At 46.2% G+C, this 17,503-nt stretch overlaps 1 protein-coding gene across 1 annotated transcript in view; it reads left to right on the plus strand.

Moving 5' to 3' along the window:
• MTMR10 (myotubularin related protein 10) overlaps positions 1-17,503 on the plus strand; it is a 53,843-nt gene that overhangs the window by 14,124 nt on the left and 22,216 nt on the right. The window contains exons 3-5 of the mRNA XM_084816716.1: positions 5,214-5,350; positions 7,431-7,503; positions 8,576-8,718. Coding sequence (XP_084672842.1) covers positions 5,214-5,350; positions 7,431-7,503; positions 8,576-8,718 — 353 coding nt within the window. The remainder of the gene's footprint in view (positions 1-5,213; positions 5,351-7,430; positions 7,504-8,575; positions 8,719-17,503) is intronic.

The following is a 17,503-nucleotide window of genomic DNA, read 5'->3' on the forward strand; positions in this document are numbered from 1 at the left end:
CGTTTAATAGTTTGGTTTCTTACTATCTGCATGTAAGATGTGTGTAAACTATGAAGCCGTTGAGATCTACATCCACCAAAATGTACTCTAGCTGCTATTGCTGCTGCTGCCTAAATATGTTAGAAGCTGGTAGATTTTGAGGATTGCACCTAGAGAGGGCTATCGTGTAGTACAGGGGATAAGATCGTGAGCTATGTGCTGGAAGTTTCTTCTTAAATTTGTTAAGTTGCCGGGAGGCCTTAGCAAATCACTATTTCTGGCCCTCTCTTCCCTCGCCACCAAATGTGTATTGTGGAGGTAATAGTACTGGCCTACTATACAGGGTGGTTGTTACCGATGACTGAATAATGTAGTGAACTTGGAAAAAGAACTATATAAATACAAAGGGCACAATTGTGTCAGCGCCCTTGATTTTAGTTGAAGAGATTTAAGCAGGTATGAAACTTAAATGTGTCATTTTGGTTGAGTTGTGTCCATAGTAATGTTTATCAGATGATGCTTTTTAGAGGAAGCATGGCTTGCTTTCATTATAGAACTGTTTTGATATTTCTTGTGCTGGGGAAAGAGTGGATCAGCATTCCCCAGCCTGGTACACTCCAAGTGTTTGGACTAAAATCCCTATAATTCCTGACCATTGGCTATGATGGCTTTGGCTGATGAGAGTTGTAGTCCAAAACATCTGGAGGGCACCAGGTTGGGAAGGCTGGGGTAGATTATAGTACTTAGTAGTGGGTGTGTATGTAGCGGTTTTCTTTGGGCTTTCGGTGCATGAAGATACTCCAGACCATTAGTGACACCAGAGTAACAATGCCTGTCGGGGTCACTGAGCTGAAGCCTCCTCCTCCCGCTGACAGCTCAGCTGGCATCGCTGCTTCTGTGCCGCTAATGGTGATGCAGAAGCCACGTTGCTGGGAGAGGCTTTAACCTCCCCTGCCGCCTCAGCCCTGAAGCAGGCTTCTCCACCACCCCAGCGATCTTGCTGCAGGATCACTGGGATGGGGACAAACTTAAAGCCCCCCACATACATGTGTGCATGTTCGGCCCGCTGGAGCCGTGCCAAAAATTGGGTGTGGCCCTCAAAGCCGAAAAGGTTCAGCCCCCCGGTCAAGAGCCTTTTTCCTGTCAGTTGAAAGAGATTATGATGTTTTACAGCAAATGTAAGCACATGTTTAGAAGCACAGATATTATCAATACAAAAGATGAGTAAGTACAAGCAGGATAGGCCCTTCAGCCTTAAGCTCAGAACAAAGAACATCTTGATAAGGTTTCAAGAAGATATTTCAAACCCTGTTGGGAAGCATCTATTAAACTGTGGTTGCACCTATTTGACTTTTCTTGTTGTACTGCTATCTCGTCTTCGTGCGGTCGCCCCGTTTTGTCACATATTACGTAGACGTTCCATTGCAGGGCTTTAGTACCCATTAATTTTGTTGGCAACTTCTCCACAAAACATCAAATATAGGACCTAAAACATGAGGCCAAAAAGCAACATAGATGTGGTAGAAGGAATCTTTAGGCAACAGTGGCCTGTTACTGATCACATTCATCTCCACTGCCCACTGCAAAATGGATGAATTAAGTTTTAAAAGGTGCCTTGTTCTGTTCGTATAAATAAATAGTACACTATTTAACTAGTCTCAGTGCTGGGTACGTGAAGTAACTTTCAATGTTATGCCTTCACTGTTGAGTAAATGAAAAGCTTTGTCCCACTGTTTCTGGTGACTATTAAGAAGGCATAGGATTTATGTATCTGCCGTTTGCTCTTTGCCTTGAACCCCAGGAGCACAGGACAAATGCCACGCTCTTTTGCTGGCGTTGTCATATTTACAGTTCCATCTGGAGATCCTGTTCAGCACATTCCACCCATCTGTACTAGTTGCTATGTTTGATTCAACAGGTGTCCACATTCTGCCTCAAATTTGAGGAAGAAACAGAAAAGATCTAGTACATATTGAAAGTATTCTTAAAAAAAAATTAAAGCAACAACAACAAAAAATCTTGGCCTGGGTGAAAACCCAGGTAGGAGGGCAGGTTTTCTAGTTTAAGTGATCTTGGAGGAGAATTCACGGGAAATATATGTGGAGTAATGGAGAGAGTGTCTGAGTTGGGATCACCACTGTGTTACAAGGTGTCAGCTAACCAAGTTTTCTTGAGCACCTTTTAAGCATTTCCCTGAAATATCCCAGTCTCTTGCATGTTTTCATAATAATTGCATCACATGTGTAAGTCAAATTTGAGAGCAAATTTTTGACAGTGATATTAGTTCTTCAGATTCTAAATTGGGTGTAATCTTCTGGCTGGAATAGTATGCATGTGTATAAATGTCTTCATAATGCTGTGGGATGTTTTCTAGCTTCTTGACCGACTTAGTTCAGTCTACGTTCTTGCCTCTTGCATCTGCTCTTTGCCTGTACTAGTCACACACAAGTCACTACCGTTCTGCACTTGGAACAGCTTGTCCCTGCAAAACGGAAAGAGAAAGGAACAACACTGTGACTAAATTTAGAGTAAACATTATAGTGCAAATACCTGCAAATAGCTTTGCTGCTTACCTTTTTCTAGCAAAGCCAGACTTCTAAACGGTGCATTATACAAATATTTTTAAAAGCTTGTGGTTTTGTTTGGGTGGTTCTTGCAAGTCAGCTTTTCATTTCCAGTGTCTTTTAGGTTTGGAATGGGAGAGCAGGAGAAGAGGTGGCCTGTATTCTTCTTACTTTGTGTTTCACGAATGAGTAGAAGGTTGGATATCTTAAACCAAGCTTGCAAATAAGGATGAGAGGTGGTCATCCTCCCCAGTGGCCAGTTTCTTACTGCCTTGCATATTAATGAATCCAGCCATCCTAACTTGTTTCTCCCACTTTCTCACTGGGGTGGGGGCGGGGGGGAGGGGGAGAGCAGACACAGCAGCCATTATTCATTAACCTAGCAGGAAGCACTGCTTTGACTGCTCCATCTGCATCCTCTTTGTTTATGGGGCTGCATTGGCTTACAGCAAAAATGATTTGACCTTTGTATTTCTAAAGAAATCCGATGCTGTGCTCTTTGCAATTGTCACCTCGTAATTATTATTTATTTTATATTTCTATACTGCCCCATAGCCGAAGCTCTCTGGGTGGATTACAAAAGTTAAAATATTAAAATACAATATACAGTGTTTAAAAACCATTTACATAAAAAACATATGGACAATATATACAAACATAACTAAAAACAGCTTTGAATTAAAAACAATGTTTTTTTAAAAAAATCCAACAATAAAACAAAACTTAAAGCTACACTGCTTAAAACAGTATATAAAAGTCAGCAAAAGGAACAAGAGTTCTAAAAAGGGAAGGCCTGCCAGAATAATAGTGTCTTTAATGCTTGCTTAAAAACCTTCAACGAGGTCAGCAGGTGCATTTCAGCCGGCAGGTCATTCCACAATTGAGGAGCGGCAAAGGAAAAGGGCCTGTTGCATGTGGCTGCCAGTCTCACATTAGGCAGCTGCAGCAGAGAGCCCTCAGAGGACCTTAGGTGGCAGACTGGGACGTAGGGGAGAAGGCGCTCCCTAAGGTACCTTGGACCTAGACCATGTAAGGTTTTAAAGGTAAGAACCAGCACTTTATATTTTGCTCGGAAACAAATTGGCAGCAAGTGTAAAGATTTTAAAACCAGTGTAATATAGTCTCCATGGGATGTCCCAGAGACCAACCTGGCTGCCATGTTTTGTACCAGTTGAAGTTTCCAAACTAAATATAAAGGCAGCCCCAAGTACAGCGCAGCGCAGAAATCAAGCCTAGAAGTTACCAGCGCATGCACCACTGTTACCATGTCCATGTATTCCAGGAATGGGCGTAGCTGGCGCATCAAGTTGATAACAGGCACTTCTCACCATTGCCTGTACCTGGGATGCCAGGAGCAGGGCTGGGTCAAGAAGCACCCCCAAGCTACGAATGTGCTCCTTCAGGGGGAGTGCAACCCCATCCAGAACTGGTTGACATACCTCATTACCTGAATTAGGACCCTTCACAGTGAGCACCTCTGTCTTGCCTGGATTCAATTTCAGCTTGTTTTCCCTTATCTTATTACTGACTTCAGGCAGTCATTCAGAGGAGTCATACCTTCCTTGGATAGAGATGTTAAGGAGAAATAGATTTGGGTGTCATCAGTGTACTGATAACACTCCGCCCCAAACCTCCTGATGATCTCTCCCAGTGGTTTCATGTAAACATTGAACAGCACTGGGGATAGAATGGAGCCCTGAGGGACTCCACATAATAGTTCCTTTTTCAAGGAACAGCTGTCCCCAAGTGACACCATCTGGAACTGTCCCGAGAGAAAGGAGTGGAACCACTGCAGAGCAGTACCCCCAACTCCCTCAGGTGATCCAGAAGGATACTATGGTCGATGGTATTGAATGCTGCTGAGAAATCCAAAAGAATCAACGGGGACGTACTCCCCCTATCAATTCCCAGGCAAAGATCATCCACCAAGGCGACCATGGCATAAATGTTTAATATTCACACTTCTTTACTTATATAGACACTTCTTGTGCTTGAAAATGTGCTGTTCTTAACCACCTGCAAGTAGTGCATCTGGCCAGTGAGAAGGAGTTGAAAGGCTGGATGGGGTGAATGAAAGAGTAAAGGTTTTCGATAAACTCGTGTGTGTGTGTGTGTGTGTGTGTGTGTGTGTAAGTAGTTGTAAACCGTCCTGGACATTTTGAATTGAAAGGTGGTGGAAATGTTTTAAGTAAATAAACTCTGCTGCATAAGGACACAGTCTAAAATATTTGAAGGGCACTTAGCATAAGAAAGAGAGGAATTGGTTGTAGTAACTGAAGATATACCTCTTGAAATTCAGATTTTCAGATGCCAGGTCTGAATAAATATTTCAGATCTCTAGACATGTTTTTGCATTAGATACTTAGATTCCATATAGCTTTGCATCCTTCCAAATGGGAACTCCCTGGTGAATCGATTCTGTTTAGTACTTGCTTTAGTCCTGCGCATCCACCCTCCCTGTGGTATGACTTGAGCAATACATTCATTTGATAAAACTTGAATTCCACAAGAAATTTATTCTGTTTTTCAGAGCTTTTGTTTTTGTTTAATTGTTTTGCAAATCAAGTTTCTAAAGTCAGAGGTTTATGGGTGAGAATTTTTTTTTTCATGGGTAGCTGCAATTAAGTGAACATAAATTCAGTGACCTAAGCAGCTTTTTTCCTTTTTAAGGTGAAATTGTGGTGAATGAAGTGAATTTCGTGAGGAAATGCATTGCAACAGATACAAGCCAATATGATCTGTGGGGGAAGCTGGTTTGCAGCAACTTTAAGATATCCTTCATTACGGAAGATCCAGTGCCATTTCAGGTTGGTTTGTGTTTATACTTATTGAGTGCCATGATATGGATATAATTGCCATTGGCAGTACTAATTCCTACGCAGGACCCAGTGGATAAATCCATTGTGAAGACCCACGTACCCATAACTCACAGCCCAGGGTTTGTTTTTGTTTTACTGTGGCATCCCTCACCTATAGCCTCACTTGAAATCCTAGGACCATGTGCATATAACAGCTTTTATTTTCCTGACCCACTCCACTGTCCCTATCTTGAACCAAGCTTAATGCCTTGGCCCAGAGTTACCTGACTTGGGTGTCTGTGAGATAACTACACAAGAGTCAGTGCACTTCAGATTCATCCCTTAAGAGAGCTCCCTCAGACCCACCTGATGTTATCACCTGTCATGTGCTTTACTGGATTTTTCAGGCTGTTGCATCACAGCTGCTCACTTGCAACATTCATGCAGCCCAAATGTGCCAAATTGTGGATGGTTATAATTGTTGACGCAGGATAGGGCCTGTCCCCATTGTGTTGTAGTGGACAGAGTGTTGGAGTTCCAGAGAGATCCAGGTTCATATCCCCATCCAATAATGAAGCTTACACAGTAATCTTTTACAAGTTGTAATTTAATATTTTGTCCTAACTTACCTCATAGGGCTGTTGCGACAACAAAATGGAATAGTCCCATGTATGTGAACTTGAGGAAGGGTGGCATAAAAACGTGATGAACGAACCCTAGGAGAACCCTGGACTGGGACACCTCTTTGAATCCCATTGGGTGTTGTTCTCATAGCCTGGGCTAGCAGAAGCCATATAAAAGTTTGCTCTCCAGTGCTAGGAGAATAATTGACACAGAAAGCAGAACCAAGTTCGGAGTTCCTAAATTGATAAGTGTAAAAAAAAATTTTTGTCAGTGACTCATTAACAAAGGATATCCCATTTTGTGAATTTCATCAGATGCTGCTATGCCTAAGTTCTTCCTTTATATACTGCAAAAAGATTAAAACATATCCTCATGATTCACAACTGAACACATTAATATATGAACAATGAAGAAAGCATATCCCTAGGTAGGATTCAAAGATTAAAAACAATCAGCAACATTCTCAAAAGCTAAAGTAATTTGCCTTTAAAATCTATCTTTAAAGTGGAAACTGTATTCAACAATTTTATTACAAGACAGCAACCATATACCAATAAATATAAGGAAGGTATCCACCTGTGGACAGCAACAAACCCCCACCATTCTTTCAGTGCTTTTGCAAAAAGGACCATCAGCTACCTAAAAGCTACTGTCATCTTAAACGCCTTCTCAAATGTTTCTTAGTTCTCTCCAGTAACCATCACTCTAAAGACCAGACATGAGGCAATAGTCTTAGAATGGATATTGCTGCATGCTGAGATAGAGACCCATTTAAGCTTGTTTGAAAAAAATAGTCCTACCTTAACCAACTGAAGTCTAGTGGTGTCTGTTCAACCTTGGCAGGTAAGTGTCTCTCCTACAAATGTGCCCTTATAAACTGTCCCCTTAAAGCAGGGGTTGGGCACTTGTGGCCCTCCAGGTGTTTTGCCCTACAACTCCCATCATCTCTTACCCTTGGCTGTACTGGCTCCCTTAAAAAACTTAATGAGCCCTGTAGAGTAGCCTTCCCCAACCTGTTGCTCTGCAGATGTTTTGGACAACAACTCCCAGCATTCATGGCCATTGGCCATGCTGGCTGGGGCTGATGGGAGTTTAAGTCTAGGACATCTGGAGGGCACCAGGTTGGGGACAGCTGCTGTAGAGGTACTGTCAGTGATACCCTGTCAAAACATTCGGTGATTCTATAACTTTCAAGCATTTAATAATCAAAACTGTAAATCTCAAAGATGGATTCCAACTCCCATCAGCCCCATCCAGCAGGGTGGCCCACAGGTTCCCCACCCCTGTTTTACTAAGTGTTCAGTGACGTGTTATACAGAGTGACAGTAATAACTTCAACTCTTAGCCTTCAAGGTGATTATATCTGACTATGCAAAGCATAGCTCAGACTTAATCTACAAAATTACTAGAATACAATAAACAGTGACTCATGGTATCTAACATGAACTTACCTCCTGTGTTTCAGAAGTTCCAGTACAGAAACCTTCTCTTGGGAGATCATGATGTTGCACTGACATGCATTGAGCAGATAGTCACAGGTATGTATGAAGCAGTTGGGTGTGATAGTTAACATGTTTGTGTTTTTGGTGCATTTTTGTTTAGTACATAAAAGCAGAAGAGTCTAAATTGTCTCGTGCCTGTGAAAATATGTCTGCTGGTTCAAAAGGTCTGCAACCTGATCAGATGCGTTCAGCAGGATGTACTCCCATGTAGCTGTGTACAGGATTGCAGCATAAGGCTACAATCGTGTGTGCCCTCTTACCTGACAGTGAGCACCATTCAGTTCAATGGGACTTTCTTCTGAGGAAGCTTCCCTCGAATCAACCTTTTAGTACGCTGATAATGCAAACCCTTAAGAGATTTGCAAAATCCACTTTTATGCCCCAAACTAGATTTGTGTAAAATGCTGCTTGCTTCTGCCAATGGACTTGAAGTGGTGATATGTTGATTATATGAGACTGAAATAGGAAGCATTTGTAGCCCTAGATGACAAGAACAAGATCAGGGGTGTGTGGTTTAGGCTGCACGTAGTCAGTTCCTGGGACGGTGGTCCCAGATTATGGCTCTTCTCTGCCTGCTAGCCCAAGAGGACAGCAGCTCTGAACCATTTCAGGTAGAATTATAGAGCTAGAGAATTGTCCAAATCCAAACCCTGCCTGAAGGCAAGATTATCCAAACATTAAAGTGCACCTCTCCAGAGCCACCTTTATAATCCAGGTTTCAGTGTGATACAGGCAGATTGAGGTGCACTAGCCCAGAGAGATGGATTAGAGAGAGCTGGTGGGCTCTGCAATAGGAAACCCCATTCCCCACTCAGCTATGAGGCTCTCTGGATCATCTCCAGCAGAGCAAATAATAGTTTCTCACCCTAATCTACCTCCCAGGGCTATTGTGAAGGTAAATGCAGCTCTGAACTCCTAGCAGGAAGAAGTGGATACAAGCACAGTAATGTAGTAGAGGTGTTAATGAACCTGTGATATAACAGCTTCATTGTTCGGTAAATGTTACTAGGATTGTCTTCAGCATTCAGAACCAGGTGGTGTTTTACATGTTGTGTTCTTTAAAAAATGTATAAGTATGTCTCCATTTTTTCTTATCTCTTCCTTGCAGTAAATGACACAAAGAGAAAACAGAAAGTTCTGGGTCCCAACCAAAAACTTAAATTTAATCCAACAGAATTAATCATTTACTGCAAAGACTTTCGTATTGTCCGATTTCGTTTCGATGAAGCAGGACCAGAAAGTGCAAAAAAGGTATGCAGTAGGTCTAGTTTTTGTCTTGAATGCTTAAAGCTGAAGTATTTAACTAGGGGTAGGATCCCGTGGTGTTCTGCTGCTAGTGGCCAGCACCACTGGTCCCCAGTATGCACATGGCTGGCCCCACCAGCAGCGGAGCCCCTGCAGCCCCTGCTGCCAGTGGCGGTGATGTAGCGCTTCCCAAGCTTCCGAACGACTAGAAACGCAAGTTTCTGGAAGGGGCAGGTTGCCCCCCAGAAGTGTTGCATCATCGCCCCTGGTGGTAGGAGCCGCACGCACACTCTGAGAAGCAGCAGTGCTGGTTGTCAGCGGTGGGACTCCGTTGGATCCTACTCTAGCTGGGGAAAGTTTGTACTTAGTCAGGGATTTTTGTTATTTTCAGAATAAAACAAGCCAGTAATTAAATAGCATTTCAATATATCTGAGAACTGAGACTGGTTGCTATCATTTGTTGTTTCACCAATGGGTCAGCTGTTCGATTTACCACCATAAATGTTGGTACGGCAGTGGAGCCGCAACGTAACTTATTGTACCTAGGCCTAGTTCTCATTGTGGCAGTATCACGTCTTCCTGCAGGTTTCCCTCCACATAGCATGTCAGGGAGAAGCTAAGCTAGAACCCTTCTCTCTTGTGCCAGTTTTGTGTGGAGGGAATTTTAAAGGGGAGAGTTCTATCCTGCAATCCCTTGTCTGCAGTCCAAAGTGCAGACACAGGCTTTTCATCTTGGTGAGAACTGGGCTATAATCTCCCAATCCCCCACACTCACAATGGAAATTGTGACTTATCATAAGGTAATATTGCAGATGAATGAGAGAGAGGTTATTTTAACCATATGTGAACACAACATTGTACCAAATACATATCAAATGTACATGGAGCGTGTAATCAAGTGGTGAGCATCTTGCTCAGCACATAAGGCCATGGTGCTCAGTTTGCACATTTTAATGTAAAGTTCTTATGGCTTATAGCCAAACAGATTTCCTTAGTTACAGTACATTAAAAGTGACTTTAATATCATTTTCAGGAATCATGCAGGTGCTAAGCTGAGTTTGTGAACATGAGTTGGAAAAGCTGTAAGTTTAGGTGGTGCTTTTAACATTGACCATGTTGGACAATCAAATCTCAGCTTATTGCACCAACATATGCATATGCCTTTTGCCCATGCAAGCAGCCCTGTTGGTTCTCTGTTTTGCTTATAGTTCTCAGCAGTCTGCCAGGAAGTCTCTAATCATAGTTTCCTATTTAATCTGAACAAGGAAACTATGGTTACCAACTTCAGAACAAGCCAGGTTCTTAGTTAAGTTAACTAAGTTAACTTAGTTTCCTGGTTTGGACAAAATGAGGGACTCTGGTTAGAAACTACTTCGTTTGACTGCTGCATGCTGTGAAGGGAAAAGCAAAAGGGCTGCCATGTGCGTAGTCAAAAGGCTCATGCATATCCTGGTTTTAATAAACCAAGACATGATCAACTGAACTGCACCATTGTGTTGTTTAACCCTTGAACAATGCTTGGTGTCATGTTTTCAACATTCAACATTGGTTGAGGTTTCAACATTCTTTCTGGCCCTTGCAGTTGCAGAAATGGACTCCTTGCTTGCCTCGGTCACTGCTAGTCTTCTAATGCTTATTATTTTTTGTTCCTTGAATACTTAATACTCACAGAAAAAAGAGCTTTTGTTTGTTAATATAACACTCCACAGAGAGCGTATTCATGCCTATTCAAAAGGACCACCTTTTAAACTTGCTTTACCTCCTCCAATATCAGACCCACAACCTGTTTAGCGCAGTGTTTCCCAAACATCTGATAACTGCCAGCAAAACTAGGTGTGACAAGGGAGATACGTGATGGGATTTTCTGACATCTTTCTCTTTGTTTAAAAGTAGTTGTGTATGTGTGCAGGGGGGATACCCCTATTTTGCATTGAGGTCACATCAATGAGGGATGGATTTTTATCCCCCCCCCACACACCATCTTGCGCCTAACATCACACCCTGCACCACTTAACCATCTGAAATTGCCCCGACCCCCTATATTCGTCACAGACAAGAAAAAAACAGGTACAAACACATGTAGTTTTTCTTTTTAAAAATAAAATAAAACCTCCTTCCTCTGTGGCTAATATCCTCTTTGAGTCAGATAGATATCTTGAGTTGAGAGTAAATGATGTAGGGCGAAAGAGTTAAAATTCCCCTCCAGCATCACTTCCCCAATTGTCAAAGCAGCTGTATGCAGCTGCTAATTAAAAAAAAAAATGTAGGAGAATCTGAGCATAGATTTCCCACATCTAGTTTGACCCTAACTCACCAATTTTAAGGGGCAAGCTCAAAGCATTGACTTCAGTAGAGACTCAGTAGGCTCTCTCCTTCTGAGGGTGGGGAACCGCTATGTTTCTGCATTGAGAGTGACTGAACAATCCTGTCATGCGTGATGCAAACAATTGCCCACCTCCAGTAGAAGCAGGTATGGCCAGAGCATAGCATCATCCAGAGGTGCAGCAGGCAGCCTGTTTTGTGGGTTGTTCCTTTGGGCTCCCAGGAGCCTTTGATGGTTTATTTTCTCACAGCATGCAGTTTTGGGGTATGGAGGTTTTGCTGCACAGTAGCACACATCCCACTGCTGGGCACAAGAATTGTAGAGTCATGGTGAATCATTGTTAAAAATATTATTTTAGCAGGTGCATTGCCTCTATCCTGACACCCTTCTTCTCTTGGCTAGCAGCAGAATTTGCCTGGCTGCTCTGAGCCATCGACTCAAGCGAGTGGAGCGGAGAAGCTCCTTCCAGCTGTAGTTTTCAGAGCTTCTCCTCCAGCAGCCCCCCCCCCCCCCAGCAGCTGTCTGTCTTTTAGCACAGTCTAAAATCATTCTGACGTCCCAGTGCTTGTGACATTTCCACCCCCACTCCTCTGGGGGAGGGTTGTAATCTCAACCCACAATTTGTGAACCTAGGGATCAGTACATCAGGAACTCTAATGGTTCATTTTAAATCACACAAGACTGGAATCAAATTGTGTATTAAAATCAGGCATTCACAATAGATATTCTGTTGATGTAGGAAATGGAAACAGTTAGTTACTTCCATGCTGACAGTTGTTGTCCTTTAACCGAATGGTACTCAAAGGTTAGGATGTGAAAATTCACACGTAGCTCCTGGAAAGTTGGAGTCAAGAGTTTTGTCTGGCAGATGCTTAGCATTCTACACTTGTTTAAAAACTGCTGGATGAATGTTTGTGCTTGGTTAAAGAGAGAACAAGAAGGCCATTCAGTGTGGTATATACCAATATATTTGCCATCTTGGTTTTAAATTTCTCATGCAGCTGTATGTTGAAGTAAAAGCTTTTTTTTACTTCAGGTGGAAACTGTAAATAACATCCTGAAACTGTGGCAGGGGCTGAGTCAATCTAGTCTTTGACGTGCTTTCTTGTTTAACAAGCTCAAATAGATGGTTTTAAAAAGTGAAATGCTTAACATATTGGAGACAGTCACTGTGCAGGAACAAAGAGACATCTGAATATTTTCTTAGCATTAGCATTAATGGAATCTACTGCTTGCACTGCATATTGTGTCAGTATCAGCAAGATTTGGACTCAAAGTGTATGTCTTGTTTTGTGTGTGCTCTTGTTTACGCAAGGGAGCAATATGATATGAGCATTAGTGGTCAGATGCAATATGCCAGTCTCCTAATCATGGTTAGGAGATTGGGAGCGTGCCACAGACTCAGGTTTCCTTCTTCCCATCTTCCTGCACCAATTCGCTTCTCCAGCTTACTTCAGCAATGATGAAGCATGATACCATCTTTGGTGCTATGTATGCTGAACACTACCCAGATTGTCTTGTACCCAGTGTTTGCAAACTCACACCTATTCCAACATGAGAGCCAGTGTGGTATAGTGGTGAGAGTGTTGGACTGGGAGCCGGGAGATCCAGGTTCTAGTCCCCACTTGGCCATGGAAGCTCACTGGGTGACTTTGGGCCAGTCACAGATTCTCAGCCCAACCCACCTCCCAGGGTTGTTGTTGTGAGGATAAAATGAAGAGGAGGAGGATAATGTAAGCCGCCTTGGATTCCTTGCAAGAGGAAAAAAGGAGGGATATACAGTCAGGGCCAGAAATATCGGAAGAAGGATAACTGTTTTGGCATTTGGCCTCTGTACACCACCACATTGAAGTTGAAAGGAAACACACCCAGATGGGAGCGAAGTCAGGACTTCCAGCTGTAATTCAAGGGGTTTGACAAAAGTGGGGCACTAACCATTCAGGAAGGACAGCCAGTGGCATACACTCCCCCCTCCCCATCGTTGGTGGCTCATAAGTAATGGAACGAATGGCTGACAAGCAGCTGCATGGCCAGGTGTGGCCTGTTTCCTGGGTACCTCATGACCAATCAAGCAGATAAAAGGCCTGGAGGTGGTTCTGGGTGTTACATTTGCATTTGGTAGCTGTTCACTGGAACTCCCAACATGAGGTCCAAAGAGGTGTCCATGCGAGTGAAGGAGGCCATCATTAGCCTGAGGAAACAAAATAAACCCATCAGAGAGATAGCAAAAACATTGGGAGTGGCCAATACAACAGTTTGGAACATCCTGAAAAAGAAGGAATTAACTGGCAAGCTCAGCAACACCAAAAGGCCTGGCAGACCACGGAAGTCAACTAAAGTGGATGACCGCAGAATTCTGCTCATGGTGAAGAGGAACCCTTTCACGACATCTAGGCAGGTCAAGAACGCTCTTGAGGTAGGCATGTCATTGTCAACATCAACAGTCAAGAGACGGCTTTATGAATGTAAATACAGAGGCTTCACAACAAGGTGCAAACCACTGGTAACGCTCAAGAACCAAAAGGCCAGACTAGCCTTTGCCAGCAAACACCTAAAAAAGCCTGCCCGGTTCTGGAATAAGATTCTTTGGACTGATGAGACCAAGATTAACTTGCACCAGAATGATGGGAAGAGAAAAGTATGGAGAAGGAAAGGATCAGCTCATGATCCAAAGCATACCACATCATCTGTCAAACATGGCGGAGGCAGTGTTATGGCATGGGCATGCATGGCTGCCAATGGAGCCAGGTCACTGGTGTTTATTGATGACCTGACTGCTGATAAAAGCAGCAGGATGAATTCTGAAGTGTATAGGGCTGTACTTTCTGCTCAGATTCAGCCAAATGCTGCCAAACTGACAGGACGCCGCTTCATATTGCAGATGGATAATGACCCAAAACATACAGCAAAAGCTACCCAAGAGTTTGGGTAGCCAGGGCCTGCAGGAGAAGCCGCCACCACCACCACCACCGGGGAAGAGGCGTGCTTGCCGCCGCTGGGCCTGCTGCTGCCGCCGCTGGGCCTGCTGCTGCCGCCGCTGGGCCTGCTGCTGCCGCCGCTGGGCCTGCTGCTGCCGCCGCTGGGCCTGCTGCTGCCGCCACTGCCACCACCACCAGGCCTTCCTTGTAGACTTCTGCCTGGCAGACCGCCAGTCCCTGCAGGACCAGGCCCCCAGGTACCGAGCCAGCTGTGCTGCTCTACCTGCCCCTCCCTGGAGGGGCTACATAAGCTGGCTGGCTGAGGTGGCCTGGGAGAGCCAGGGCCTGCAGGAGAAGCCACCACCACCACCACCACTGGGGAAGAGGCGCGCTTGCTGCTGCTGGGCCTGCTGCTGCTGCCGCTGGGCCTGCTGCTGCCGCCGCTGCCACCACCACCAGGCCTTCCTTGTGGACTTCTGCCTGGCAGACCGCCAGTCCCTGCAGGACCAGGCCCCCAGGTACCGAGGCAGCTGTGCTGCTCCACCTGCCCCTCCCTGGAGGGGCTACATAAGCTGACTGGCTGAGATGGCCTGGGAGAGCCAGGGCCTGCAGGAGAAGCCACCACCACCACCGGGGAAGAGGCGTGCTTGCCGCCGCTGGGCCTGCTGCCGCCGTCGCCGCTACCACCGCCACCAGGCCTTCCCTGTGGACTCCTGCCTGGCATTTTTAAGGGGATTTTAATTGTTTTGTTTGTTTTATTTTGTTGGGGGGGATTTTGTTGTGTTTTTAGGGGTGGGTAGCCTGCCTGATAGGCGGGAGTGAGGGGGCATGTGTCCACCTGATGGAGGCAGTGGGGGGAGTGTTGGGGGCCAGAACATACCGAGGCTGGGCAGCAGGCGCTGGTGGAGCGCTAGGGGCAGGCCATGCCAGGTAAGGGGAACAAGGGAGAGATGTGTAGTATCTGTCCCCTGCTCCGGGCCTGTCCAGAGCCAAAGGATGGCTGGGGGAGGCGTGACCCCATCTTCTGGCCTTCGTTTGCTGCTCTGCAATGCCAGGTCTGTTACCCAGAAAACCTCCCTCATCCATGACATGATCCTGGATGAGGGTGCAGACCTGGCATGTATTACGGAGACCTGGCTGGACGAGGCTGCTGCTCCAACCCTTGCAGCCATGTGTCCAGCTGGATTTTCGTATGCACAGCAGCCGAGGGCTGGGGATCGGGGAGGGGGAGTGGCTGTTATCTACCGAGAGTCCTTGGTCTTCACCAGACCCCCTCTCCAGGAGACTAAGGTTGCTGAGTGCATGTACTGGAGGTTGGGCCCGAAGGGCAGTCTGGGGATTCTGCTCGTGTACCGTCCACCCCGCTGCACGACTGACTCCCTGGCCGAGGTGCTTGAGGTGGTCTCTGATGTGCGTGTACAGTCCCCTAACTTACTGGTGTTGGGGGACTTCAACGTACATTCGGAGGCCATCCTCACAGGAGCACCTCAGGACTTCATGGAGACCGTGGCCTCCTGGGAGCTACACCATATTCTAACTGGGCCCACCAATGTAGCCGGTCATGCATTAGACCTTGTGTTTGTTTCTGGAGAAGCGGGGAGTGATCTGGAAGTCGGGGGTATATCCACCACCCCCTTATCATGGTCAGATCACTATCTGGTGATGTTGGACTTCTCGGTTCCACAACCCCTCCGCAGGGGTGGAGGACCCATTAAAATGGTCCGCCCCAGGCGTCTTATGGATACAAATGGATTCCTGAACGCGCTTGGGGATTCTCTGGGGCATGCCAACGGCCACTCGGTCGAGACCCTGGTGGGTGGCTGGAATGCCGCAATTACTGGGGCATTAGATCGGGTGGCTCCGAAACGCCCTCACCCCCTGAACAGGGCTCGGACTGCACCATGGTTCAATCCATGGTTACGAGCTCTGAAACAGGAGGTGAGACGGCTAGAGCGCCGGTGGCGGACGTCTCGCTCCAAAGACGATCAGACACGGGCTAGAGCTATATCTTCAGCCTATCATGTGGCGGTGAAGGCAGCAAAAAAGGAATATTATGCTGCCTCCATCGCGTCTGCAGAGTGCTGCCCCAGGAGGCTGTTCCAAGTGGTCCGGAGCCTGGTCGGTCCTGTGGCTCCGGAACCACTGGAGCATTCTAAGGCCTCCTGTGAGGCTTTGGCAAGGCACTTTGCAGATAAAATTGATCAGATTAGGTGTGTTACTCTGCACACTGTGGATACAGTTAGTGAGCAAGAGGCAGCCTGTGGCAAACCGGTTTTGTGGGATCGGTTCCAGCTTCTTCCTCCTGATGAAGTGGACAAGGTGCTTTCATCTGTAAGGCCGACCACCTGCTTACTTGATCCTTGCCCATCTTGGCTCATTATGAGCTGCAGAGAGAGACTGGGTGAGGGGATCAAGGCGGTGGTGAACGCCTCCCTTGAGGAGTGATGCCATCAGCCCTCAAGGAGGCAGTGATAAGACCGCTCTTAAAGAAGCCCTCCTTGGATCCTCAAGTTCTGAACAACTTTCGCCCAGTCTCAAATCTGACATTTTTGGGCAAGGTGATTGAGCGGGTGGTGGCGGTGCAGTTGAAGGCACACTTGGAAGAAACCGATTATCTAGACCCATTTCAGTCGGGCTTCAGGCCTGGGCATGGGACAGAAACGGCCTTGGTCGCCTTGGTGGATGATATGAGGAGGGCTCTGGATAGGGGTGAATGCTCCTTCCTTGTTCTCCTCGACCTCTCAGCGGCTTTTGATACCGTTGACCACGGTATCCTCCTGGACCGCCTGGAGGGGTTGGGCATTGGAGACACTGTATTGCGGTGGTTCCGGTCCTTCCTCTCCGGCAGGTACCAGAGGGTAGCACTGGGAGAGGAGGTTTCGGACCCGTGGCCACTTACTTGTGGGGTGCCACAGGGTTCCATCCTCTCCCTGATGCTATTTAACATCTATGTGAAGCCACTGGGGGCTATCATCAGGAGGTTTGGGGTGCAGTGTCATCAATATGCGAATGACACGCAGCTCTACCTCTCATTCAAATCTTCACCAAGGTTGGCCGTAGAATCCCTGTCCAAATGTCTGGAGACGGTGAGTGGCTGGATGGGGAGGAATAAGCTGAAGCTCAACCCTGACAAGACCGAGGTACTTTTGGTGGGAGACAAGAGGAGGCTGGGGGATGTTGACCTGGTGTTGAATGGGGTACAGCTACCCTTGAAAGACCAGGTCCGCAGCCTGGGGGTCATTTTGGACTCCCAGCTGTCCATGGAGGCTCAGGTGGCAGCTGTGAGCCGGACAGCGCTGTATCAACTCCATCTGATACGGCGGCTGCGCCCCTTCCTTCCCGACCATCTGCTCCCATCGGTAGTACATGCCCTGGTCTCCTCTCGTTTAGACTACTGTCATGCGCTCTACATGGGGTTACCCTTGAAGATGGTTCGGAAACTGCAGCTGGTACAGAACGCGGCGGCTCGCCTGATTAAAGGCAGCCGCCGTTGAGATCACATCACTCCAGTGCTGAAGGAGTTGCACTGGTTACCACTTGTTTTCCGGGC

The sequence above is a fragment of the Heloderma suspectum genome, chromosome 11 (assembly GCF_057233095.1).
Source record: "Heloderma suspectum isolate Gila_16-S chromosome 11, 16-S_ref, whole genome shotgun sequence".
NCBI classification, from domain to species: domain Eukaryota; kingdom Metazoa; phylum Chordata; class Lepidosauria; order Squamata; family Helodermatidae; genus Heloderma; species Heloderma suspectum.